Genomic DNA, 27702 nt, shown 5'->3' on the forward strand with positions numbered 1-27702 from the left:
TACAACCTTGTAAAATGTTACTTGAAAAATGAACCAGTATTGGCTTGAATATGAATGCAGCCACCTGGGTTAAAAAAAATAAAAACAACACGAAAGAAGAGAAATAAAAGGGAATGCTAAGTAAAACTGGACTGTGGCAGGGTCACACCCGGCTTTATTCTGATGATGTGTAAAACGGTAGGAAAAGAGGTGCAACGCTTAAGGGGAATAACACAGGTTTAATTTAGGAGATAATTAATTGCCACCCTGATATACGCAATTAGCGTGCCAGCGGCAAAATAGAGGCGTTTGGGTACCGAGTTTATTGGTTGCCTATTAAAAAAAACCCAACAAACTAAGGAACTAAAGGGTAAGCGTATGGCAAGCGCTGCCCTGTCAGCGGGGCGATGGGCTGTAATGGCTCCAACAGCCGCACCGACCGCCGCGTAAATCGACGGAGGGGCGGCTACGGCCCTCACAGCACCGCAGCCCGGCCTGCGGGGCGGGTCTGGCGGTGGAACAAGCGCGGCCGCCCCAGCCGGGCGGCTTGCCGCGCCGCCGTAACGACGGCCTTCCGACCGGGCCAACCCGCCTCCGCCCGCCGCCAGGCCCGCCCCTCAGGCGGGGCGGTCGGGGAGGAAGTGGCCCGGGGAGGCCGGAAGCGGCGTTTGACGAGGGGCAGGCGGAGCGGGGCGCTGGCCGGTGAGTGGGGTCGGAGTGAGGCCCGAGGCAAGGTGGTGGATCCGTGAGGGTGGCGGTGAGGGCAGGGTATCCCCAGTGCGGCCGGGGGTTGTCTGGCAGAAGCACTGGCTTCTCCTCAGAGGAAGGAGAGGGTATGGCCGGGTCCCGGAGGGCGCTCGGACTAAGCGAAGCGGCCTGCGGCAGCAGGTGCTTCACTGGGATGGAGGTGCGAGTGTTTCTGAGCCCAGTAGGAGGTGGGGAGAGAAATCCCACATCTGCAAGGCACGGGTGGGGAGAGGGATGTTGTGAGGTGAGGGATTTCCCAGGACTTTGATATTGGCTCCCTGACAGCCTTGAAGTGGAAGGGGTGGAATTTTTCTGCAGCAGCAGTTGGGGCTCAGTCTTATACACCCTGTTCTAAGGAGCACAGGGTCTGGCATGCCTTGTTTTGCTGTTGAAGTGATGCTGTCTTGCAAACTGCCTGTTTTCCAGTCTGTTTTACTCTCAGCTTTGCTGCTTGTCTGCTTTTTGGAAGACTCGATCTGTTTGCCAAGCAGGCTAACTCTACTCTATGGCTTATCAACACCAGGTAGCAAACTAGTTGCAGGCTCTCGTACCCTTAAGATATGTAATAGAGCATGTTGCTTCAATGCAAAAGATGCAGACTTAAGGCCTTTTCAGACACAGAGCACCTGACCTAGCTGCTGCAGTAGTGAGATTTCTGCTACCATGCTTAGAAAAGGGGTTTAACCCTTGCAGAAGGAAGGATTGAGTCTTAGCCCAAGAAGTGGCAGTTGTCCTGCATTGGGTTCTCCCAGGCAACTCCATTGTAAGTGTGTAACTTGGTTGATGTTACAAAGGCTATAGCATACTGTAGTCTAGTGCTGTGTTGGTAGTAGCATTTATGTCTGGTGCTAATTGTTTGTTGTCATTTTTAGTAGGCCTTGCCAATGGATGAACTGGTGCATGACTTGGCCTCAGCCTTAGAGCAGACTTCGGAACAAAACAAGCTGGATGAGCTATGGGAAGAGATGGCCCTAAGCCCACGGCAACAGCGGCGTCAGCTTCGCAAGAGACGGGGTCGTAAGCGACGCTCAGACTTCACGCATCAGGCAGAGCATGCCTGCTGCTACAGTGAGGCCTCAGAGTCAAGCTTGGATGAAGCTGTCAAGGATTGCCGTGAGGTGCTGACAGCCAATTTCAGTGACTCTGATGACACGGCAGTGGTCAAACGACACCCAGCTCTCAGTGCCACCCTGAGGAGCAAGCAACACTCGTGGCATGAGTCAGACTCCTTTACAGAGAACGCACCCTGTCGACCTCTCAGGCGCCGACGGAAAGTCAAACGTGTGACGTCAGCGGTGGCTGCCAGTCTCCAGCAAAAGCTCAGGGTGTCAGAGTGGAACTATGAGAGGGGTTGCAGGTTCAAGTCAGCCAAGAAGCAGCGTCTTTCACGCTGGAAAGAAAACGCCCCTTGGACATCATCCAGTCACGGCCTTTGTGAATCAGGAGAGAACAGGCCCTTCCTCAGCAAAGGGGGAAGGAAGGAGCGGATGGAGTGTGAAGCTGATGAACAGAAACAGGGCTCAGATGAAAACATGTCGGAATGGTGAGATCTCAGTTTCTTCCTGGTGCTAGTCAGATGGCCACTTTGCTTGCAGCTGCTTGTAAATCCTGTGGCTTGCTTTTTGAAATTCTTATCAAAATTATTCAGTACTGTTCTCTTTCTGAGGAGGAGAAATATCTCACCTTCTTCTAAACTGTAGATTTTTTCCAAGTCTTTCCTGTGAATGCTGTACTGATGACCCAGAAGACTTCCTTGAAAAGTTGGCAAGCTGATACATTTCTGGCTCCTGTTACACAAGGAGCCCTCTGAAATGCCTGTGGCCCTGCAGCTACAAAGTGGCATGCTTGTGGCCTGAGGTTTGGAGACTCAACCCACCCGTTGGCACTTGTGTTGCATGATTGATGTGAACTGATCTCAGTTTCTTATTTTAAGAATTTATCTTAAGTAGTAACAGAGAACAGGCAGATCTCCCATTGTGACTGTTAGCCCTCTGTGCAGGTGCTGTGTGAATCTCAGTCAAAACATCATTTGCAATTCTGCGTCTCTGCTCTGGATATGGAATAAGGTCCTGAAAGGCTAGCTATGGGGAAAATGTAGCGAGATGATAAAGAAGTTGGGGGAAACTGAGTTAATACTTACAGGATAAGTCTGTGCAGGAGTGGAGTCTGGCATGTCTTTGTGCCCAGTTTTGGAGAACTTTGAATTTGTGGCAGAATCTCTTACACTTCTCATTTTCATCTCTTGTATATGCTATGGTCTAAATTTGTTCGTGCGTCACTCTTGGAAAGTTTTCCCCTTGGGTGTGACTTTTATTCTCTCTGTAGAAGGTTTGAAGGTTTGGGGCTATAAAACTGCTTCTGTATTAAGAGTTTTTTCAGGTTAGAAAAGAAACAACTGCTGGGAATCAAATGGAGGATATTTCTTAGTGAATGGCATGCAGAAAGTGAATAGAATTGTTTATTGTGTAAGAAATAGGAGGTATTGAGGAAACATTCAAAACAAACAAAAAAGTATTATTTTTCATGAAACAGGAGGTTTGGAACTCTGTTTTGGGACATTTTGGAGGTCAAAAATTTAAATATGTCCAAAAGGGATGATGTGGAGCATAGCTTTATTGGGGCTGTTAAGCATTACAGCCCAGATGGAAGATCTGGCTCAGGAAGTCCTTAAAACTGCTGACTGCTAGAAGCTGGAGGAGTATACAGAGGAAACAGTACGTCTGTATTCGTCATGTTCTCATGTTCTTTCCTCAAGCATTCACTGTAACAGGCACTATCAGAGAGAGGACAGTGGATTTGGAAAGTGTAATTGTTTATTCAGTATAATTGTGCATATGTTAAGGTTCATTTAAGTATTCTGGCTGCCTAGCTCCTGCAGTTTGTTAGAGTGGACAGGTGACACTTGGTTATTGAGGGCTTTGTGGATACTAGCTGGAAGTGCAAACTTCTCAATGGTATTTTCTGGGAAACTCTGAAAAGCATAGGTTGTAAAACATCCTCACTGTCCTGATCCAGGGGACCACTATTGCATTTTTACTGAATCAGTGTGGTTTGTATGTAACCCTTACAAGGTGAAAGTGGCAAAAAAGTGGTCATTTTTTTTCCTTAAAAAGTATCTATTGTTTACTTAAAAAAAAAAAAAGGGTGCAAAATGAACCATTTCAAGAGACTAGTGGATGCCTTTTTGCTGAAAGTTGTTAAAAGCACTTTTATCTCTTCAGAGCTATTTGCTGGTAGTCCAGGAAAGGGAATGTGCTGAGTAGCTCCTGAATGTTGCGTGTCAGTGGTGATGGACTGAGAGATACCCTTACTTGATGTGGCAGTGATGGACAGTGTTCCTTGTTGTTTTTTTCCCACCAGTCAGAGCCTGTTCCATCATGTCAAACTTGAACTTAAACCAGCAGGCTTTCATCCAGCCTTTATTTGTGCCAGCCTTTGAAAGAATAAACAAACAGCTTTGTCTGGACTGCTACTTGAGGACCATGCTGGAAGATTGCTTTGTTCTGTCTTTTATTTGCCAGTGTCTGCATCAAATGACATGTACCATCTGTGCCGAATCCTTGGGATTCTCTTTGGAAATCCAGGGGTTGGAATATTTGACCTCTCCAACACCACATGTGTGATCTGTGCTGTGACTCACTAGGGAGGGTCAAAGTTGGAGAGAAATACATACTACCCTCTTCACTGCAGAGTATCCCTCACGGCAGTGAGGGATCATGCTTTGGTCTCTGCTGCTCTAAATATAGCACTTTGCTGCTAGCAGCAGAGTGAAACTGGCTGTGCTTACCTCACTCTCACTCTGCTCTAGCTGTTTTTTCTGGTACCATAAGAGAAGTGCTTTGCACATACATATAACAAGGGCATATCCTGAGGAAGGGAGAAGAAAATTGGATGCCTGGGAGAAGAAAATTGGATGCCTAGGAGAAGGAATGGTATGGCTGTCATCACAAGCTGATGGGAGGGAAAGTCACTGATAGTATTTGGGACTTAGAAGCAGCCTGTGGTGATCTGGTGATTTATGAAACACTTTGATACTGAATTGGTTCCACTACTCTGTACACTCTGCTAGCAGTGGGGAGTGTCACAAAACTAACGTGTTTTTAGGCATACTAGGTTGCATATTCAGAACTGACTTTTTTCACTTTTTTCCTCCCTTCCACTGACAGTTGCTTTTCTTTGTTACGTAGGAATGAATCTCTGGAAATGCTAAAGTATCCAGCATTTTCTCTTTTTAGAAAGCTTCTTATCCTAAGTCAGATCAAAACCCTACAGTATTCAGTAGATGAACTCTCACTCACTGAGAAAGCTTTGGATTATGGATCCTTAATGAGGAGGTAGTTTTTACAGTTTGCTTGTGGGACTGAACCCAGTCTTTTCCTGGAGGAAGATGTGCTGCAGTATTGTGATTCAAAGTGTGTGTGAAATGAAATATTTGAAATTTTTTTGCCAAACATGGCAAGAGATGAACACAAATTGAGAGAAAGAAGGATGTGCAGGAACATGATGAGGGACGATGATAGCTCTAAATTGGGTAATGGCATGACTCAAAGCCTGATATATAAATGATTGTGGAAACAACAGAGGAAGCAAGTGGTCTTAGTTTAAATAGCTGTTTGTATAATAGTACAAAGGTGACAATTAGCTGCTAAGACTGTTAGAAGTAACATGCCCTTCTGTCCCTTAATGCTTTGAGATTCCCTGCAGCCATAATAAAGCAAAGGCAAATTATATATTGAGTGCTAAAGTTCTTTCTCTTGTTGGTCTAAGCTTAGTACTCCCAGAATGGTCTGGGTTTGGCTTGAGGGTAGAACGAACAAGAGCTGTCTGAAAATGATGTGCTAACTAGTGAGAGATGTGCAGTTTTAATCTACTCTCAAGTGCCATAACTCTTAACATTACTTTTTCAAACTGGGGATTGTACTGACTCATCAATGCTATGTGACTTCACTGGCTTGATGCTAATATATTTGTTGTGGTTTAACCTGGATAGGCAGCTCAGCCCCACACAGCTGCCTGCTCGCTCCCTCACAGTGGGATGAGGGAGAGGATCGGGGAAGTAAAAGCGAGAAAACTCATGGGTTGAAATAAAGTCAGTTTAATAGGTAAAGCAAAAGCTGTGCGTGCAAGCAAAGCAAAATAAAGAACTTATTCACTCCTTCCCATTGGCAGGCAGATGTTTAGCCATTTCCAGGAAAGCAGGGCTCCATCATGCATAAGTTACTTGGGAAGACAAATACTGTAACTCCAAACATTCTCCCTTCCTCCTTCTTTCCCCAGCTTTTATTGCTGATCACGACTTCATATGGTGTGGGTTATCCCTCTGGTCAGTTGGGGTCAGCTGTCCTAGCTGTGTCCCCTTCTGGCTTCTTGTGCACCCCCAGCCTACTCGCTGGCAGGGCAGTGTGAGAAACAGAGATGGCCTTGGCACAGTTTAGGCAGTCTTTGGGAATAACTAAACCATCAGTGTGTTATCAACACTGTTTTGGTCAAAAAATCCAAAACATAGCACCATAGACCTACTATGAGGAAAATTTAACTCTATCCTAGCCAAAACGAGTACAGTATTCTGGCTGGGAAGTGTAACCAGTGCTCATCCTGAGTGTGCAGTGCACTTTACCCTTTAGAAGGGAGCTGTTTCGATGACAGCCTGCAGTGGCAGTCGAGAGCCTGGCTAAGCTGATGAATTGGAGGCCGGTCTCTCTGTAAAAGAAAAAAATTCCTTTCTCTCGGAAAGTAAGTGACAAAGACAGAGTGTTCAGCTTCCCCTCCTTCTCCAGCCCAGCCTGACCTTCTGCAGCCCCTCGGTGCCTCTTGTTTTCTTATTTTTATAGAAAATCAATATCCCTGCTGACACAAACAGTAGCTCAGGCGAAAGAATAAATGGGGGAAACCTGAGATCTCTGTCCATCACCTCTCACTTTAACTCCCCCAAACTATTTAATTATAAGCATGCTTTGCTCCGGGTGTTTGTGACAATGAAATTGCTAAATGAGGACCATTTTAACCAAAGATTGGGTGATCAATAACACTCTATAGCAGTAGCTTGTTGGATCAATAGCATTCATTATTTCACGGTTAAGGTAAGTAGCCTCCTTTGCAAGTGGAGGTCATTAATCAGTGCTTACTGGACCTGCAGAAAGGCTTGTGTAGAAGTCTAGTTTGTGTTCAGCCCTGAAGTGTAAAAGGGCTGTTGAACAGGGTGAGATCTGTGAAAGTTTGTTCCAGTAAAGCAGTGGCAGTAATGCATACCTGTAAGGAACTAAAGAGCTCTCAGTACAACAGGATGCTTAAAGTACTGTTAATATGATCTGGAATCTTGACTTAATGCTTTTTCCTTTCTCAGGCACCTTTCCTCTGAAGATGCTAAAACCCTTATGAAGCAGTCACTCAATCCTTGCATCTGCTGCTTGTGAGGACTATTAATCCAGGCTTTTGAAAGGGAAAGCAGACATGCTAAGAGATTTGCCCAGGGTCATACTGTGAGTTGGTAGGAGAGCTAGGAATGAAATGAATGACTCATGGTTCTCAGTCCTTGGTCTTAATTGCTATGGTGTATGTGGGAGGGTGACTAGATGGCCAAACTTCGTAATGGTTTGATTTGGAATCTGGTATTAACTTACATACTGAAATGTGGGAATGATGTACAGACTGTTCATCCAAGTTTATATGGCCTTTACACAGTGATGAAGATGCAGAGTTTGTAGATATCAGCATGATGAGTTGCTTTGGCTACGCTTTAGAGTGCATTTCCTAAGAGCAATAATATGCTCACAAAATGGGGTTTTATTATGTGCCTGCAGTTCTTTGGGGTGACACATTTTGTGATCCCTCCTCCGTCAGCGTTTTGAATTGAGGGGTTTCCAGTTGATACTGGTGTCTAGTATGGTCTGATTTCCCTGGAAAAGGGAACCAGAGATGCTTTCTAACAGCACGCCCTGATTGGAGATTGATTCTAGTGCTGAGTTATACCTGATATTCACATCTAAGGCCTTAGTGGTAAGGGGGTGGGCAGGAAGTAGCTTCTGCTTGTTCTGATATCTCTCAGCTATCATCAGAGGAAGTATTGCCCAAAGTGTCTAAGGATTGATTTAGTATCAATATTAAAGCCATCAGATGCTTGGGACTGACCTGAGCATGTACTTCTGCTCCAAATATTCAGCCAGCTTTACAGTCAATTAACAGGTTCTTACACATTAATTTCTAGTTTAATTCTTTGGTTCAAGAATTAAGTCTCCTGTAACTGCTTCAGCAAATGCAAAGTGTGCTGTAACAAGGTTGCATTCAGCAGCAGCAAGTCATGCTGTGCTAAGGTAGTTAGCTGAAGAGTTGTGAACATACCAGCTGCTCTTCCCTCCAAATAAAAGTTGCCATAGATTGAAGTGGGGGGTGTGTGTGTGTGTGTTATGTACCTGTATAACATTTTTGAGAAAAAGGAATCTGAAGTAGAAAACTTCAGAGGGTTTTCAGTAACTGTTAAGTGACCCAAGGACAGAGTTTTTAACTGCACTTAATTTCCTAGTGAGTATTCCAGACAATGTCATAGTTAGGTTATTAACTCTACTACCTGAGGCAAATGCCAGTGTATTAATTACTTCTTGATAACTTAGAACTAGACTAGACACAGCATTCTACTCTTTTTCCAGTGATGCAGCATTGGTAGGTTTCAACAGAAAGCAATTATGTCCTGTGCTAGAGCTAGGCGTGTGTCTGAAATGCAATTTCTGTGAGATGTGTGAAGCATTCTGGGTTCAGAGAAGCTAGTAAAATGTAATTAAGTCTTATTTTTTTGATTTTTTTTTAATCCGCTGTTATTGTGACAATGGCATTTTTTGTTTGTTTTTATTTCAGTGAAACCAGCAGTGTATGCAGCAGCAGTGATACTGGCCTGTTTACCAATGATGAGGGCCGCCAAGGTAACAACTGTTCTGTGATTTTCCTCGTGTTGCTGGGGAATTTCTCTCGCCTTCATTAAAAATACGAAGAAAAAAATCTGTGTTTGAAGAGGGACAGAGAGGGAAGTATGGAGAAAGGCCAGTGGCCTTGGGGAGCTAGAAGTTAAGAAATGAGCTGAGGGCTACCGAGGTGTGATGATTTTATTTTTTTTTTTTAATAACAGTGCACTCTTCCTGCTGAAATACTTTGTATGTCAAATTTATAACATTTGAAATATAAGAAGCTATTATTGTGGAAAGGCATGGAAATACAAGAGTTTTGGAGCTCTCCATAATGAAAGAGCAGAGCTTATGATTTGTTTCCATAGGTGTTTTAATTGTTATCTACACACCATTAGCGCTTGAATCTCTTAGTTAGTTTCTCTACGGGCAGGAAGAGATGATGTGAAAAATGATCAGTTACTACTGATAAGTCACCTACCAGACTGTGCTAAGAAGACAACAGTAATATGTGATAGGTTTTATTTCTTTAAATACGCATTCCTTCCTTGCTCTTGTGTGCATTTGTTAAGCCTAGTATTTTCAGTGACTGTCGTAGAAATGGTTTCTTAGGAGGTTTGAGTGTGGAGTGTAATCTGGTTTTATTTATCAGTGACAGCACAGTGTACAGTTTATGGGGGATATGGCAGAAGTAAGTGTGAAAGAGGTTGTAGTAGGCACATAGGCGCTCAGGACTTACATTTGGAACAGGTGGAATGTGACCCTAGAGACATGTAATTCTGTGTGTCTTCTGCTGGTGTGCACTCTGATTCTGTCACATTTCATAGGTGAAGATTTGGATGAGATCTCTTCTGGGAATATATGAGTGCTAAAGGAAGTAGTATCTATAACTCAGTAGGAAGTGCTGCTTCCACTAGCTTGTTATTGACCCAGGTATCTGTGTGTGAGGCAACACAATGATAGCAAATATTCTTATGTGTTTTCTGATGATATGTTAGGCTGTAGGGCCAATCTGTTGTGATCTTAGGTGGCTATAATACTTGAAATCCCTACCCTTAGCCGAAAGTATCAGCTTTGACCTTTGCTGAAAAATAACTGTGTCTAGCCTCCCATCCTTAAAAAGCAACAGAAAAGTCAAATCTTTTGTCCTCTCTTTTTACCGATGACTGTTCTGGGGGAGCTGAAACTAGTGAGCACTTGCATATCAGATGATGAAGCAGGGTGGTGACTGAAGTGTTAAATTTTTACTTCATCACCCAAGGCAAAATTGATATATACTGGATAGGTATATATATGCACACTTGTCTATATGCTTGCCCTATATACTTGCCCTGGTTTTACACCCTGTTTTAGGCATTAATTTTTGGCTGCTAGTGGAAGTAGGATACATAGTATACAACAGCATGTAGAATATACTGCTTAAATAAATTAATAAAATTCAATTACAGCTTTCCCTGTCTAGGTACTAGAAAAGATTTGACATCCTAGTCATCAGGCGTCTGTTCAAACAGTTTATACTATAACAGCTTTCTGGCCAAGATGTTGTAGCTTGCAGTTATGTTAAAAAGGGTTAAAAAATGTTGTTGCACTTTGAGGTTAAATAAGAAACATCTCCCTTTCGTTTTTTTTTTTTTAGACATTTTCTAGTCATAAAGTAAATAACAAACAACAGCTTTCCAGTTCAGTGAGATGGACAGAGCACAACCCCCCCCCCTTTTTTTTTTTTGGCACAGATCATCATCTTGGAATAGTACTAGAAACTATTTCTGAAGTGAATAAAGGGAAATTTAAGATAGCAGTGTACTTATATTGTGTAGCCTTTTTTTCCATTCGTTTGAGGTTATGTCATGTAATATTTGTGCTGTTGCTAATTAAATAGGTTGTGTTTGCAGTTCCAGCACTTCTGTGAGCAGGGAATGGTCCTAGTTTGTACCTTAATTGTAAGTTGTGGTTTTTGTTTTGTTTGGTTTTTTTATTATTGCATTAGGATCTCTCACGGTGAAAGTTACTGTGGTATTAGCATATGATCCTTATTGTTAAAGTTTACCTTGTGTAAGCTGTGATTTGAGATATAACAGTGCACTATGCTCATAGATCCAAAACTGTTAGGGATATTTTTGCACAAATTATGATCACTTACAAGAATTATCCAACATTTTAGTTTTAATTTACTATAACATGGATAGGGGTATTCATATTTTAAAACATATTTATCACAAGCATGCTAGGTCAACTGACATATCACCAAAATAAAAAGCAATGTCAGAGCTTTGGGATTAAGTGTTCTGGTTGTCCTGTCTGTTGATGATTGGAGTTGGTTTTGACTGCTGCTGCTTCTGTTATGTGCAAGGTTGCAGAATTCGTATCAGGATGAGTTTTTTTTCTTGTATGCTTTTTTCCTTTTTTTTTTTGTCTGGCAAGGCATGTGGGTAGGCATAAATGGACTTCAGTCATGAATAATGTAACCTGGTGAGGAAAGGAGAGTAAGTGGGGATGCTTGACTTGAGACTTAATGGTAGGCAAATGAGAGCTTTCCCTAAGTCAGGTGTGTTAGTTTTTTAAGGCAAGGTGAAGTACCTTGCAATTAGATGGGACTGTTTGTTAGTTGGGCTGCTGAAAAGCCAAGTGTGTCAGGTTCTTTGCCCTCTTCCTGCTTTTTTTCTTACGCTGCTCATGTGCTACTGCTCTCAGGGGTTTTCTGGCCAGGCAGATTTACCATGAATGGTGTCTGATGCAGTTCAGTTTTAAACTACAACTGCATTAATTACAGTGATTCTGCTTTATGGAGACTTCGGTCATGACTTCTGTTGCTGCAGAGAGTTTGTAGTTCTGACAGACTCTAAGACATTTTGATTGAGACAGACTCACAGCATGGTTAGTACTTACACTCTAATAGTTGTGTGTTTTCCTCTTAGCTGCTGTCTTAGGAGACTAGGTATCTTTCTCATCAGTGAGCATGCTACTTTTGCTTACTCTGTGAGCCTGGTCTTCTCCTGATGTGAAGTGTCTCCTGTGACAGCTTATAATGTGCCAAATGATTGGCCTCTACCTCTATCACAGTAATTACTTCAGAGAAAGAGTTGTGCATAAGACATCACACAACATTGAACTAAGGTTGATGAGATGCAGTAGCAACAGAGTGCTAAAGCTGCCCTAGGCAGGTCTATAAAGAGAGCTTTGTTCTATAGGGAAAATCTGTAGACTGATGAGTTGGATAGTTTAAAGCATTTAGTGAGGCCCCATAGTTACTGCAGATCACTGAAACAGAATACAAATATAAGGCTTTTCAGGAAGGAATTCCCAAGGAGACTTCAGCTGTTTCACATCCAGAAATGCCTACCTGTAGTATTTTGTGGGACTGTCATAGGGCACATTGATGTAACTTGTGGCTAATTCCATCTTATTTCTTTAGGAGATGATGAGCAAAGTGATTGGTTTTATGAAGGAGAATGTGTTCCAGGATTCACTGTCCCCAACCTTCTTCCCAAGTGGGGAGCTGACCACCGATCTGAAGTGGAGAGGATTGACTCAAGCCTGGACAAGCTCTCAGATTCCATGTTCCTTTTGCCCTCGCGGCCAGCTCAGAGAGGTGAGGTCCGTAAGGAGTGCCATGTGTTTGAGAACTTTTGATGTGATAGCAAGAGTAGATTCTGTTAGTAGGTGCTGCAGTTTAAACTGATACTGGTGATCTTGTTTTTGGTTGTGTGTTTGGTTTTTTTTAATGAATCAGTTAAAAATAGCTTTACTACTGGAGAGGATACTAAAATACTCATACCAGCTGCCCACATTCTTGAGTCTTCTTTTTATTAAATAGGGATTTTCTTTGATATGTGAATACACTGGCATGTCTGCCTCTTGCAGATTGAGAAACAAGAGACAGAGGATCTGATCTGACTGCAGAACTAACCGTTTTTCCTGGTGTTTTTGTAAGGAAGAATCTTCTGTATTTGTTGCTCAGTTTTTCTGTGTTTGGTTTTCAGGATTTCATGCTCGCCTGAATCGCCTTCCAGGAGCTGCCGCCCGTTGTCTCCGAAAAGGTCGGAGGAGGCTTGTTGGCAAGGTATTCCTTTTGCAGGATAACAACTTTGTATGTCCAGTGCTGATCAGTCCTGAGGTACTATTCTAAGATATGATGTGAATTGTTTTCTGCAGAAAGGGGTCCTGTACATTTTTTGTTTCCTGTATTGTTTGATTTAACTGCTTTGACTGTCAGAAGTTGACTGAGTGACTAAGTGGATTTTAAGGCAGGTTTGGAGTGGCAAAATCAGCTATCACTGCTAAAAGCAGTATGAAAGGAGGTCTGAAGATGCGTGACAGGGAGCATAAATATCAAGATTTAGACAGAACGTAGGGGAAAATGATGATAGCATGAGACTTGTGAGTGCTCATAATCTGAGACTACAAGGGCAGAGAGGTGACTCAAAGGTGAAGGAAGGCCAAATTTTAGATAGCGAAGCAGACCGATATGAATGGCAGCAAAGGAAGGTGGTTTTAGTGGTTGCATTTTTAGTGGAGAGACAGAAGAATAAAAGGGTGTATGCAATAATGCGGACAAAATTACCCAGAGGCATTGGCTAGGTTCATTTTACGTAAACAATAAACAAAATGTGAGTCCTGTTTCTAAAGGAATAAGCAATGCTTTGCAGATGCCTGTCTAAAAGAGGGGGGGATGCACCTGGTTGGGTCTGGATCTTGGAGTGCTGAGTGCTGCTGTCTGTCATAAAAGATCTTTCTGAGAAAGGTATTGGCTGTGTTTGGCATTATTTTTACTGGGATGTGCTCTGTGCTTTTGAAAATATTGGCATGTATTCTGAGCTGACTGGCTTTAGAGAGTCCGTTAGCAAGGTATGTTAGAGAGGCCCAGAGTCTAGAGGAATGTGACTTCTTCCTTCTGTTCAGTCACACTTGAAAGATCCTTGTTTGCTCCTTCTTTCTTCCACTCACCTTGCTTAGTTGTAACAAGCATTTAAAATGTGAATCCTCAGCTGGCAAGAGACCGGCTTTGGGTAGGGTTCCTCAGGCCACCTGCAAGTGGCTGGGCCTGTTGGCAGCACCTCTAATGAACCAAATAAGAAGGGTAATATTTACTTGTTTAATTCATCTTCATCACCTTAAAGGGATCTTTGTCATTTGCAGCGGAGGTCACTGCTTCCCCTTCCCCATCTCTCTCTAAATTGTAATCATAAATAATGAGTTTCATTCAGAGCTCCCCGCCAGCGAGCTGCTAATTACTAAAAGTACGGCTTGTAATTTACACAGTAATAAACCGTAAATTTAAACATTATGGTACTTTAAGTTAATAATTTTCCTACTGAAACAAATAGCCCATCTTTCACCCCTGCTGCTACAACTCCCCCCAAACTTTGAGTGTTCTGCCTATGTACCTGGCACAAACTGTGAAGAATCTTACCTGTGAAAGCCTTTTACCCTCATCTTCAGAGCCTTACTGTGAAGTATATTTGTTTCTTGGAGGTAGTTGCTATGCAGATATGAACAGCTGGTGCTTCAGGCTGTGCGTGTAGTATATGGCAGCATAAAGCACATACACAGGGCAGTGTCTCATAGGGAGAAATGTGCTCCCAGATCAAGTCGTTTCTGCTAGGATCTACCTTTTCTTTAGCTGCTAGAGGTCCTGCTGCTGAATTGATGTTTTCAGAAAGGGCAAAAGCTTCATGCGTACTCATTGTTTCAGTCACCTGTGCTTGGTGAATCCCCACTGTTAGCAGGAGAGTGTGATGTCCTGTCTCTCAGTCTGTTTCTGGCCCAGCTGACCCCAGCAACCTGGAAATAAGCACTTCTCAGTCATTTCCCTGTTCCGTGCTGCATACTTTGTACTGGTCCAGTCCTTGGTGCGCCCCTGTGCAAGCAAACAACGTCACTAAAATAATAAAACCAAGCCCCACAAATAAAACCAAATAATTTTCTGCCATTCTAATTAGTTAAATCAGCTCAGTTTTGGCTCTAAAAGGAGAAGGTGAAAATGTTTAGCTAAGAGTGGGCTGGGAAGGAAAGGATGTGGCCCAGGGGAGTAGGATCTGTTCTTGTTGGCAGCAGCAAACTATCATGTCTGCTCACTGTGAGAGGGTCTGCAACCTTTTACCTGTCTTTGTATTTCAGGAGACCTCCATGAGCACTGTGGGCACCGAGAGGCTAGGTCAAATTGTTAGCGATCCACGCCAGAAAGAGTAAGGCCCTTAACAGCTGTTGGGTGGAACTTTGGGAGGGGAGGAAGAACTATATGGTCCTCTTCCCTCCTGGGATTGAAGGGAATGAAGAACTGGGTGGTAACTTAAGCATGCAGTGGCCTGTAAAATGGGAGACACTCCTGTACTGATGGCTTCTCTGTTTTCTTATTTGCCATTGCTGACTTCTGTTTTGTTTGTAAGGTGGATGCTGCTCATATGCCCTTTTGATTACAGTCAGCTTTTTCTTTCCCCCTCCCTTATAATGTGCCACTGCAATAAATCCAGGTCTTCTGCGCAGTATAAGACGACTGAGCTCTGTATGTTAGTTATTTAAAAAGCTGCTGTGTGAAGCCATGCTATGGGTGCATACCCAGACTGCAGAAATGATGCTGACAAGGCAGCTGCAAAATTGCTTTCGCTTTCTTTGATGTTCTGTCTCCTTCCCCAATTAGTGTATTTAAACTGTAGTCAGCACCGGAAATAGTCATGGTGTGTATCCTTTGGCATCCCTCTAATGCTATTCTTGTTGGGCAATGGATAGGTAAGGGTGGCACCTCATGACTAGTGCAGTGGGTCCAGCCTTCACCAGCTGTTGGTATCCGGTTTTCTTCCTTGGGTCTGAAATTAATTGTTTATGATATGTGTCCTGCTGATGTTTAATCTTTCTCCTTCTCCCTCCATCTTTGTTCTTCCCTTTCCCTTCTCTCCTTACCCCCAACCCTCCTTTTCTCCCCTGTGGTCACTCCTTCCTTGGCATTGCTCCCATCTGTCCTTCCAACTCTGCCTCCTTCCAGTTTTTGGTTACCGTCCATGGGGAAGAGAGATCGCAACAAGGTAAGCTGACTCTGCTCTACCTTTTTATTTTCTTGGTTTCCTTCTCTCTAGAAAGAACCAAGTGCCGGCTTCTGATTTCCCACACACTGTGGCCTGTGCACATGAGGTAAGGCACCAGCCCCTTCTCATCTTGGTAACTCATGTCTTTTGGGCTTTGAACACAACCCACGTACCTGGCATTATATTGTCTATTTAAACTGAATAGCTCAGGAGCTCCTTGTGTTTATCTCCCAGTTTCAGGTTAGTGTATGCCGCCTTCTCTGACAGTGAGTAGGTTTGAAAATGCCTCTTTGGCCCCTCGGAATTCCATAAGAATTGGGACATTTTTCTCTTTTTAAATGCTTTGTTTTGTTGTCTTTGGCTCAGGCTTCTACCTGATAGTCTCATCAACAGAGAAGACAAAAATGATGAGCTGATTGTAGTTAAATAGCAGCCATAACAGGAAGATGTAAGAGGTGATAAGCAAGAGAAATAGGCATTCTTTTAACTGAAACTCTTGTGTGTACACTTTTATATTCTTCAGTAAGTCTCCCATAGCTTCAGTGTTAGAGGGTTTTTTTTACTTAAGATATGAGTTTGGGTTCTTGATAGCAGAAAGCAAAAAGGATCTTCCATTTGAGCACTTGCATTATAACAGTGTTCCTAGCCATGCACGCTCCCTTCTATTCCTTTACGTGTTGTTTTTTGGTTGGTGAGCAGTAGGATTGAAATCTGTTTAATACTTCAGGTGACTAAAAATACATATAGTACTGAGTTCTAGAGTTGCAGATAGCTTTTATGACAAATCCTGCTACAGCTGTGGATTATTCAGTCATCCTTATTTAAAAATGCATCAGTAATCCTAGTAATACAAGTATTCTGGAGGTTGGTGTAGCACTTTGCAAAGCAGATGGAAATTAATTTCATGCTTGTGGTGTGAATTATAAATAAAGAGGAGATGCTGAATGGAAGCATAATGCAAGTACCCCAGAGAAACCACCAGTCTAAACCTTCTATTTGCATATTGAGCAAAGTTTGCTCCATGCATTGATTGATTAGATCATTCCATTTCTGTCCTGACCTTTTAGGGGAAAAAAAAAATCTGGAGAGTTGTCTTCTACAACAAGCTGTCTTGCACAGGTTTGATGCCTTCAGGGTTTGTCTAGTGTATGTCTAACACAGCATCTAAGATTAACCTGACCATGCAGTGTTTCAGAAATTTGTTCAAAGTAGTTTGCAAAGAAAGCTTGTGGGGTGGGTTGGGAGTGGGAGGAGCAGCTCGCTTGCAGTGGAATGAATTGGGAGCTCATTGTGAACTGAATCTGGTAGGCCTGAGCCTTCTAGAGGTCTGTTTCAGTGACACATATGACCATAGGGAATACTGGAACTGCTGTGTGGGAAGTTCTGTGCTTGCACCATTCATAACAGTGACTTTTCCCTCTACAATGTGAAGGTAGACAAGAGGTTTCCTGAAAAGGAGGCAGACTTTTTGCTCATGGCATGCAGCAGTAGAGCTCTTTGAGTATGCTCTTAGTCAACTACCATTTGTAATAATATGGATTAAAAGCAAGTGTGCTTATAAGGCTGTCTGTTGTGAGGACATAGTTATGAGATTTGCTGTTGCGCCCTGTGCTAGCCTTTTGTCTCACGTGAGAGTCGGTTCTCACCTAGTCTCATCTCTTGATATGTCAGAAAGGTCGTCTTATACTGTGTGAACAACTATAGGGAATAGATCTGAGCAGCTGTATTTGGAGATTATTTCTTGTAATGCTTTGCTTAAATAAAATCTCTTGACTTTCCAGTTCAATCCATTATCTCCTCTGTACTCTCTGGATGTGCTTGCTGATGCTTCGCACCGAAGATGCTCACCAGCACACTGCACTGCCAGGTAACTCCCTTACTCTGCACTGTTGGGGTTGTCTCACTTCCCTCCCATGGTTATCGTCAGTAGTGCTATGTGGTCTGAACAATAGTCGTGGACCGGAAGTTAGCGCACTTTTTCCTTGGAGGCTGGTGTTCAAACTTAGCATAAAACATACTGATGCAGGTTATTTGAGAGTCTCAATACACTAAGCGCTTAGAGTATATGAAACAGTGTTTGGCAGGCAGGACATCCTGTGCTTTTAGAAATAAGTGATCTGTTCTGGACTGTGCAGTAAGTTGCTGCATCTGTTGTATAAGTACAAATGGACATAGTATTGTTGCCCACTATTTAAGTCGCAACAAGATGAGACGGAAGGTGCTGACAAGCTTGCGTGGGTGACGTGCTGAGGCATTTTGGTATCCTGGGTGCCTAAAATAGACCTTCTGAACAGATTTAGAACTCACCTGAGGTGACCTCTAATGGCTTGATATCTCTCTCTATTGCTATAACTTAAATTTAGATCTAGTTTGGCCAAACATTGAGGTATATTTGAGTCTGCATAGTTGGGGTTAATAAGCTATTCAGGCACCTTCTACTGACTAATCCTGAATAAAATTCAAGTGTTGGCCTTGGAGCTGACTCCTGTTCTTGTATTGCAGGTGACTATCTAAAGGTGCCCTTGAGCTCTTTCCCCAAGCAAGGAGACAAAGGCTTGCTTGGGACACAATTCTGCTTTCGTGCTCGTACGAAGGACCAAATCTGAAAGAAACGTCTGGACTTTCAGCTTCATGGTTTTCTTTCCCTTGTTAATTAGCAAATAGAGCATGAAAAATATACTGAGGTTGTATGTGTCTGAACGAAAGCTTGGCACCCACCCAGCAAAGCCTCTCCTCCCACTGGCTTCCGCAGGGAGTTTTGTGATGTTGCACCATGACCTCATGCTGCTGTAGCCAGCATGTTAAAGCTGTAAAGGGGGAGGGAGGAAGAAGTCAGCTCTTAAACATTCAACTGGATGAGAATAAAAAGAATTCAGAAGATTGTGTGTCAGCAAATTGGTTCCTTTCTGTGCTTTTGCCCCAGTCTGGGGATGTTTTGTGCCTGTGAGGCAAGATGATTGATTGATCTCTTCATTTACAGCTAGGATAATCTTTCTTGTGCCTTGACTGTTTTACATAGTGCACTACAGAAGTTTGTCTTCCAGAAAGGAGAGCTAGACAAATCCTGCCCATAAAGTCAAACAGGGCAAAGTCTCTGCCTTTGTGATGATCGGTGAAGGCCCTTTCTAAAGCTAGTAGTTATGGCAAGAGATTTCTAAACCTTCAGGGATCATATTTGATTGGTTTTGCTGAATATGTAGTCTAGTTAACCAATGAGTATATGCGTGGTTCCTTCCTGTAATGAACAGGTGACTTGTGTCCTGAGAAACATAATCCCTGATGAATTGCTGTTGAATGTTGGCAGAGAAGTTGTCGCATCCCAGAGGTGGCTGTGTTTTTAAGTACCTGTAGTTTGAGAAAGTAGTTCCTATTCTAGTGTGAAAAGTGCTCAAGAATCTTTATAGGAGAAAGAAATATGGAAAAAATGAATGTATTGTGTGGCCCCATGTATGTGGCAAGGATTGAATTCTTCAGTGCAAGGTGCTTGCTTTACATAAAGATGCTGCTAAGGGCACAGAAGGAAATTGTTCCTTCACAGAAATGTTTTTTTGACAATAGTTGTTCTTTAGGTGCTTCAAGAGCTAAGCCTATTAGTAGTCCATTTTCTTACAGGAAGTTCAAGTGATCTCTGTGAGCGCTGTCCAGCCATTGCCCCAGTTAACATCTTCCTCTTTTGCCTTGGATGGCGTCAGTTCCAGTAGTTTGTGCTTTAGTAAGCTCCTAACAGCTTGCACCTCATGCTGGAGAAACTCTACCTGGAAATTTGTCAGAATGCTAATCCCCTGAGAATATGAAATGTATTACAGAAGAAACTGTCTTGATGTTGTGGACATCCAGTTTCTTCAACCTGATGCTCATGTGCCATGCAAAATTACCTCTCCCTGTTCAGTTTCTGCTATCATGAATGTGTCCGATGGAGTATAGTTACCATGTGGAGTATTTTCTCTCCTGTGGAAATGTCTTCTTTCTCAATGATGGATTTGGTGCTGTTCATCTGGAAAAGCAGTTCTTCTGGAAGACTGGTAACCCAGTGCTTCATTTAAGCAGAGCTGATGGCCAGAATACTGAGCAAAGTTGGGGGTGTTCAAGAAAGAATCTCCTCCTTGACACTGAAAAGCCTATGTGGAGCATTCCTTAGGAAGTCTTATTATGTGAAAGGCTGTATAAATTGTACACTACTAAGATTACCTTTCTTGCTTTGTCTGTGATGAGAAGAGATTTCATTCAAAGTGTATGCACAGCACTGGGAATTTCACACCCATCATTAGAAGCAGTTTTGTGTGTGTGGTGACTGTTATCATTAGTGGTATAATTTTATTTTGTGAAGCGAGGAGAGTTTCTTGCTTTCTCGCTGTCCTCCCAAGGGACAGCTGGTGTATTAATTTGCTGTATTGCCTCCTGGCTGTTCCCAGGCTGTTTTTCCTCTTCATCATGGAATTTTTAATGGCCTTGCTGCCTCTCGGGAGGCATGCAAGGAAGAGTACCTCAGGGATCTCTTCCTTTTTTCACATGCCTATAATTACTCTCCTTTAAGAGCACAAAGTGTTTGCTAATCATGTCTTGTCTGTTAGGTTTCAGCTTGATGATGCGGGCTGTTAAAAGCAAGCAAGTAGAGATTTGCATGGATAGCCCAAGTGATCCTTCCCAGGACTCTTTCTCCTCTCGCCGTTTCCCTTTCCGGGAGAAAGGAGTCGTCTGAACAGAATTTTCTTCTTGAACTCCGACTTAATAGGATTTTATACAGGTTCAAGCAGAATATCTTATTAGATTTTGGGTTTTCAATGGCTCTATTGGTGGGAAGATATTATAGGTTGGTCGTTGGTGGAATGTTATTCCCTTGAGGTAGGGTAAGAGTTGCAGAAGAGCCTGGAGCCAATGTTCCCTTCAATTTGAGTTTGAATAGCGGGTAGAATAAGAGAGGAAGGTAGAAGATAAATTGTCCCTAATGCCATTTATTGTTTGCCTAGCCTTGAATAAAAAGGTTATGGGTGAAAAACTCAAATGTTCTAACTGGAGGTCATAGGAAAAGTGGACCTCAGATGGCAAGTAGGTGTTGAAGGTGAAGATTTGAAGAATTATGTTAGAGAGACCTCTGAACAGTTCAGATGAATTGAAGAAAATCGCTTTGCATGTACTCTCAGTTAATATTAACAGTAAACCTAGAGTTTAATTGGGTTTAGAAGCAAGTCTTTCATCTTACCTGGAACATGGGGTAAAGATCTAAAAGACTGAGTGATCATCTCCTAGTAAACTGCCAGTTGCTCTATACCCTGGATTTGGTCGTGGTGTTAGAGTGAAAAGGCTTGAATGTCTCTAATTCTAGTTCCAGCTCTGGAAACAGGCTTGTCAAAGTAAATTTTGTTCTTTCTCTCCTGTATCAGTGCAGAGATCCTGACATTTCTGCCTCTTACCCAAGCATGTGGAAGTATAGTGATTGGCCACGATGTCAAGCCTTTCCTGAGGTAGCTGAAGGAGTGAACAGATGTTCACAATTTCATGCTGTCCCATTTGACCAAGACGGTATCCAGTTCATGCCATGCAACCTATCCACACATCTTCATCTTCCTGGAATTGTTTTTATGTAAAAATGTCTCCTGACAACTGCTTTAGGCATCTTCCCCCAAATTTTTTTAAAACTCTTTCCATTTAGCTGGAGCACTTTCACATCTTCCTTTGCTAAAGCCTGGCTAATATTGCAGTTGGGGATATAACTGAATTCTTCTGACAGGCATGCAATGAACAGAAGCTATCAACCTAGTGCCACATGTAGTTGTCTGAGGCCTAATGCTCGCATTTTGGTGAATCCTAATTCTCTGGAGTGAAAAATAAATTCCCATTGGCTTCAGAATTTTATTTACTTGTTATTGCTTTCTTTGCTTGTAAAGCATATTGCCATTATCGAATCTGTGTACTCAGCAGGTCTGGCACGTATTAGAACTTTCTGGCACAGATATCATGTGATTCAGTATGAAAATAGAGAATGCAATATATGGGATCACATTGTCTCTGCATAAAATGCTTACCTGGAAAACTAGAAGAAAAGGCGTTCACTTGATTTGCCACACAGGCTTTCAGCAATGGAATTGCTACGTCACTGGAGTGCTTACTTGGGGAACAGACTGCTGCTGAATGAAGACACATGGGATTCAGATGATTTAAGAAGTGAGCTGATGTGTTGGTGATTTTGGAATCTGAAAATCTGCTCTAGAAAATCTCCCATGAGATTCTGCAGGGCAGAGGAGGCTCTGCTATGCACAGGAAATATCTGCAGTGTGATGTGATAGAAGGAACTGCTTGCATGCATGGGAGCTTTGCGTGCAGACTGGATGAGTAACTTGTATTGATTTACATCTATTATGTGCAGATCAGACTTTGGTGCCCAGCTGGCTCTATAGTCAAAGTGGAGGAAGAACTCTACTTTTACTATTAATTTTGTGAAGCCACTGTCAACAGCCTCAGGTACGCTTCAGGGCTTAGGGAGCCTTTTATTTGGCCTGTGTTTTGCTGGGAACATAGCATCACAACAGCAACAGCTGGGTTGTGTGGAGTTTTAGTAGCAGTGTCCTTGTTAGAAGGCTGTCTCTGAACATTTACTTTAACATGAGAATAATAGCATCCCTTGTTTGTATGACAGTAGATTAATGGCTGCCTCTCACTACATAAGCCAAATGCTTTGCTCCCTCCAAGGGTAGGGGTTAGAGTAAGGATTGTCAGCAGAGAAGCTGGATGATGTGAGATTACAGTGAGAGGCATACACATCCCCAGGTGTGCCATGTGCCTCCTGTCTCCAAGAAGGCCACAGACTGCCACAATTAGCTCTGTAGGGTCTTCTCAGAGACCTCTGTTGTGAGATTGAGGTGTTTTTTACCCTGAATTTTGAGAGAGTGGACATCACTTTACAATGTAGACTTTTCACAGACTGAAAGTTTCAGGGACCTCATGCTGTTCAGTAAGGTTCTTTGTGGGCTGGTGTCTGCTAGTGCTCTGTATTGTCTCCCACAGATTATACTGCCAATCCTAATTTTCTGTTGAACCCTGTGGTAGATGTAAAATAGTGGCAAGCTCCTGTGACCCTATAGTCCAGCGTGTGGTCACCTCAGACTGTAGGAGTGTGATAGGAGTCTGGTGTATGCAATTACAGTTCATTAAAAAAAAAAAGTCATAGAATAAATATGTGGAAAAGAAAAGAAAGGAAGCATTACTTCTGACACATTAGAGACATCAGTGAATCTCAGCTTTCCGCATAGCAAAGCCTGCTTTTTCTCCAGCATGACCTGCATGCAGAATCAGGTATTTTAAGTACTATGTTAAGGACAAGAAGCAAATCCGTATTTCCTGGATAATTCCTTTAGCTTGTGATTTAAAAAAATCATTGTCAGAAAGACACTACTTTTATATAAAACCATTTTTCTATATATATGCAATTTTTCATTCACTAACTCCTGGTAGTGAGAGGCTGTAGTGTGATTTGGATATATTGCAGCCATCAGCATAGCTATACTTTGAATCCTGCTCTGTCTTTCCAGCTGTGTTCTGCTTTTTCTCTTCCCAAGTTAGAATTTTGGTCCTCTCTAGACTAAACTAGGTTTTCACATTAGTCTCTGGTCACCTATCGGATCCAAGTGTGACTGAGCACTGTGATGTCGTTTTTTTCATATGATGAACTAGCCATAGTCCAAAAGTAACCAGACAATTATTTTCTCATTAGTGTTTGTGCAGCATTGAAGGAAGTATAGAAGCATAGCTGAAGAGATTGAAAGCCAGTAAGTACAGAGTAAGTACTATTCTAGTTTCTTGGTTTAGGCCCAGATCTTTCATCCCACATAGCTCTGTGCCTCAGACTTCTTCAGAGAGGGGCTTGTGACGATGCACGAATGTGCATTTTCTCTCAGCCTTTCCTCTCAGCCCTGTTCTATTTTACTTCAGAGTAATTTTTAAACTGTTCAGGAGCGTTGTTAAAATTCAACTTTGGCAGAAAAACTAATTCATGGTTGCAGCCTGTCAGTGAGACTTTCAGAACTTATAGTTCAGCCTGCCCACTGCAATATTGTGTGCTGCGCATACCCATGATCTGACTTTCCTGGTGGTGGTGTTTCTAGGAGTCTGCCTTTAAACTGGGAGTCATCAATTCTATTCTCTTACCAATATAGCACCTGTATGCAAGCTAGTGATTAGAAATTTAGATTGAAAAGTGTGGTATCTACCAAAAAAAGCATATTTCATAAATTATAGCTCAGACACCCTTTCTGTCCATGTCTTAATGAGCACTATCATCCCTGCATGCGTTCTTCTGCTCCTCTTTCTCTCAAGGTAGGTACCACCTGGAGATTCCGTGTATGCAGATTTATGGTGCCTGTAAAGTGCACCAGCCACTTGAAACTGACACTTTTACCACCAGGTCAGTTGGAGCCAGTGATTAATCAATAGGTTCCTGATTTACTAACGGAAGTGTTGGTGATCAATAAGGGATAAACCTGAATGAAATACATGTTACAAAGACAATTTATGACCTCTGAGCCTTTGTGTGTTAGAGGCAGGGCTGCTAGATGCAGTGTCCTTGCTATTAGTCTCCAGCTGGAGTATGATTTGCCTTTACTTTCACTACAAGAAGGAATCCTGAGATTCTCATATTCTGCTTTAATTTTTCTTCTTTTTACCCCCTGTGTAATTGTGAGGTAGGGGTAGATGTGGTTTGAGCATGGAGCTGAGAGTCAGAAGTTCTTATTTGAAATCTAGCTGTAATATTTGTGAACTAGGAAAAATTGCATAAAATCTCTTGGAAGTAACAGTGCATACTTCTAGTCCATAGTGATTCTTCAACCAAGGATCATCTGGCTAATGTTTGTGTAAGTTCATAAAATTAAAAAGGGAGCCTTATTATTATGTGATAAAATGAGTTGGATTATTATATATAATTATGTAGTCAACTAGTTAGTAATCTAATACTGTGTCACTGATGCAAAACAAAACTGAAGAAGTTCTTGATTGGGCTATGTGTGCCTAGATGTTTCAGAATACATGGTAGAACTGTGCTAAAATACTAGAGACCCACTATCATAATCATGTACAAAAGCAGTTTTTAGCATATGTGAAGTGACTTAGAGGTTAGTCACTTATGTGTACGAACACAAAATTTGAACATGTAGTCTATAGGTGTGCTGGTGTTTTTGAAAGCCTTTAGGTCATGATTTCAGGAGACTTCTGTGTCTGGTTATGCTACTATGCATTCCCAGATTTGAAAAATTAGCTGTCACTGAAACTTAGCACAATTTAAAGATTTTTTTTTTTTTTTAAACTATTCCTTAATGACAGATTGTCATCGTTTTAGCTAGGATAGAGTTAATTTTCTTCACTGTAGCTGGCATAGTGCTGTGCTTTGGACTTAGTATGAAAATAATTTTGATAATACACCGATGTTTTAGTTGTTGCTAGGTAGTGCTTATACTAGCCAAGGACTTTTCTAGCTTCCCATGCTCTGCCAGGTGCACAAGAAGCTGGGAGGGGAGGGGCACAGCTAAGAGAGTGGATTCAAACGGGCCAAAGGGATATTCCATATCATGTAACATCATGCCCAGTATGTTACCTGGTTGGGGCTGGCTGGGGGAGGGAGGCAGCAATTGTGGCTTGGGGACTGGAAGCGTCGGTCAGCAGTTGTATTGTTTGCGTTTCTGCTTTTTCCCTTTTCCTTTTTATTATTTTATTATAATTATTATTTTATTTTAATTATTAAACTGTTCTTATCTCAACACACAAGTGTTTTTTTGGGTTGGTTTTTTTTGGGGGTGGGCGGGTTTTGCTCTTCTGATTCTCTCCCCCATCCCACAGCAGTGGGGGGAGTGAGCAAGTGGCTGCTTAGTGTTTAGTTGGCCGACTGGGGCTGAACCACAATACAGAGTTAAATGGCAGATCTTGCAGACTTCTTGCAGAACTTCTGAATTTTAGTTGAGAAGACAGAATGGTACATATTTCTTATTTTGTGGTTTTGTATTTGTTACAGGTAAGGGGGTAGACCCAGCAGCATTCAAACAGTTTGTAGTCTTGGCTGGTATAGGTAATTTTTTGTGCTCCCTACACTGTCCTGTATAGCTACAACAGCACACTTTTGCGTAAATTCAGCGTCTAAAATTGTATGTTTTAAATATGCTGACATTTTTTTTTTTTCAAATAGATTTTGACATGGAAATATGAAGCCATGAACTTTTCCTTTTGTTATCAAGTACTGAAATCTTTTACAGATAAATGTGTTTGTTAAACTTCCATGATTTTTTAAATCAAAATAACAAGCTTTAAAGACACAGAAGCTTTTCATCACTTAATCATCAAAATTTATATGCATTCAATCTTTACACTGTGTAAGCACCTCAGTCTTTAATGGATTTTATTTGCACTGTAGTTCTGCATTTTGCACATCAGAGAGTGACCAAGGAACTTGCCAAAGAAACTCTGTTATCTCAGACAAATCAGGGATTTGAACCCAATGTCATTGCTAAATTATGCATTTGTATTCATTATGGATTGTATTTGAGAAAGTTCTCTGGTATGCTGCCAAGACTGTCTTTTCTGAATTAAACTTCTCTTCTTCCTACGTCTAGAACTTGGAGGAGTGCTCAGTTTAAGTCAGTCCCAATAATGCGGGTTTAGTCTTAATTGGCAAATGGTTAAACTGAAGTGGTCATCAGAAGGCTTCGGACTTAACAGTTGGTATGGCCAGGACAGATTATGCCTTTCAGCCAGTTTACAGGTGCAGCAAGGCTGTATTACCATAAGCCAGATTCATCTGTTTTCATAGCACTTTGATAAGGAAATAATAATTTTGAAATGCATGAGACAGTTTTGATTCCTAACTACATCTGTGACACAGATTTAAATGGCAGATCTTACAGACTTCTTGCAGAACTTCTGAATTTTAGTTGAACTGAGTCCTGTAAGTGGAAACACTTACACTTCCACTACTGTAGTGGAAACAATATGCACAGACATTTGGAATATAGGTATGTTCTAAGATGACTCTACAGTACTAAACAGGTTGTAAAATAATTTCTGAACAAGGGAGCAAATATCATGCAATTTCTTTAGGGCAATTTGTTATACTTTATAAAAGTAATGGCAAGACATGTGTTGTATCACTGCTCGATCGCATCTTCACTTAGACAAAGAGTTATTTTAAAGTTAATACAAACCCAGATCCTTTGGAGTCTGAGGAATAATTATTCTTCTGAGCAGTTTATGTGTGTAAGCTCTTAAAAGAAATTGGAGCATAATGGTATATTAATGAAGAATGTGAGCAAAACTTCCCTGGGAAGCTTTTGATTTGTGTTGCCTACTAGTTAAGAAGCTGATGGGAAGGTGGGAGTTGGAGGGTGATTGGCCAGAATCTTACAAGAAGGTGATACTGGACCAGAGTTTAATTTGTTTTAATTTCTCTATAGGCAAGCAAATGTACACCTGGGACCACCATGTTCAAGGGACATCAAGAGGAAACGAAAGCCAGCTGCAGCCTCCATGTCCAGCCCAACATCAGGTAACTTGGATTTACCTGTGTGCTGGCATTTCTGAAGTCGTGTCACTCTTTAGCAAAGTGCCAGAGTCACAATAGTCAAAAATAGCATTACCTTGATTTGAAACTAATGAAACGTGTGAGAAAGGCAACATGTGAGAGAGAATACCATGTGGTTTTGCATAGCATCAAAAGCTGCGACTAAACAAATCTTTGATGCAGCTATGGTGAGTTAATATAATTTACAGTGCTTCACTGTACAGTGAGTAATAGTCTGTTTTTTTTATAAGCTGTTATTTCCACTGTTCCTAAATTATGCAGTACATGCTAATAAGGAGGTGAACAGTACATACAGTGTGTTCCTTCAGTGTTGGGCTGACATTAGCTGATAGCTCTGGTGCCCTTTTTTAGGTTGTTTCTAGACACTTTAACTGGAGCAGAAATCTGGCAATTTTTGTATCATCATTGTGTGAGACCACCTATTCCCTGGGAGATTTCTTACTCTTGTGGATGAAAATAGTAACTTTTTTTTTTCCTCCACTGGGGATGTCGTGATTAAAATACTGGT

General features: G+C 42.0%; 1 protein-coding gene across 10 annotated transcripts in view; it reads left to right on the forward strand.

Moving 5' to 3' along the window:
• Window positions 1-593: 593 nt before the first annotated feature.
• Window positions 594-27702, forward strand: part of GPATCH2L (G-patch domain containing 2 like) — a 45844-nt gene continuing 18735 nt past the window's right edge. For 4 of the 10 annotated variants that reach the window (XR_010374433.1, XR_010374432.1, XM_064460431.1 and 1 more), the window contains exons 1-9: window positions 594-681; window positions 1599-2269; window positions 8575-8639; window positions 12031-12207; window positions 12599-12678; window positions 14736-14803; window positions 15689-15743; window positions 17419-17504; window positions 27067-27158. Coding sequence is in view for 8 of the 10 variants with exons in the window: in XM_064460431.1 (XP_064316501.1) it covers window positions 1611-2269; window positions 8575-8639; window positions 12031-12207; window positions 12599-12678; window positions 14736-14803; window positions 15689-15743; window positions 17419-17504; window positions 27067-27158 (1282 nt within the window). In the remaining 2 variants the exon portion in view is untranslated. Of the gene's footprint in view, window positions 682-1598; window positions 2270-8574; window positions 8640-12030; window positions 12208-12598; window positions 12679-14735; window positions 14804-15597; window positions 15638-15688; window positions 15744-17418; window positions 17505-18139; window positions 18783-27066; window positions 27159-27702 lie in introns of those variants that run through there. The other 6 variants (XM_064460438.1, XM_064460439.1, XM_064460434.1 and 3 more) reach the window with 5 other exon arrangements.

The sequence above is a fragment of the Phalacrocorax carbo genome, chromosome 9 (genome assembly GCF_963921805.1).
Source record: "Phalacrocorax carbo chromosome 9, bPhaCar2.1, whole genome shotgun sequence".
Lineage (NCBI taxonomy): Eukaryota > Metazoa > Chordata > Aves > Suliformes > Phalacrocoracidae > Phalacrocorax > Phalacrocorax carbo.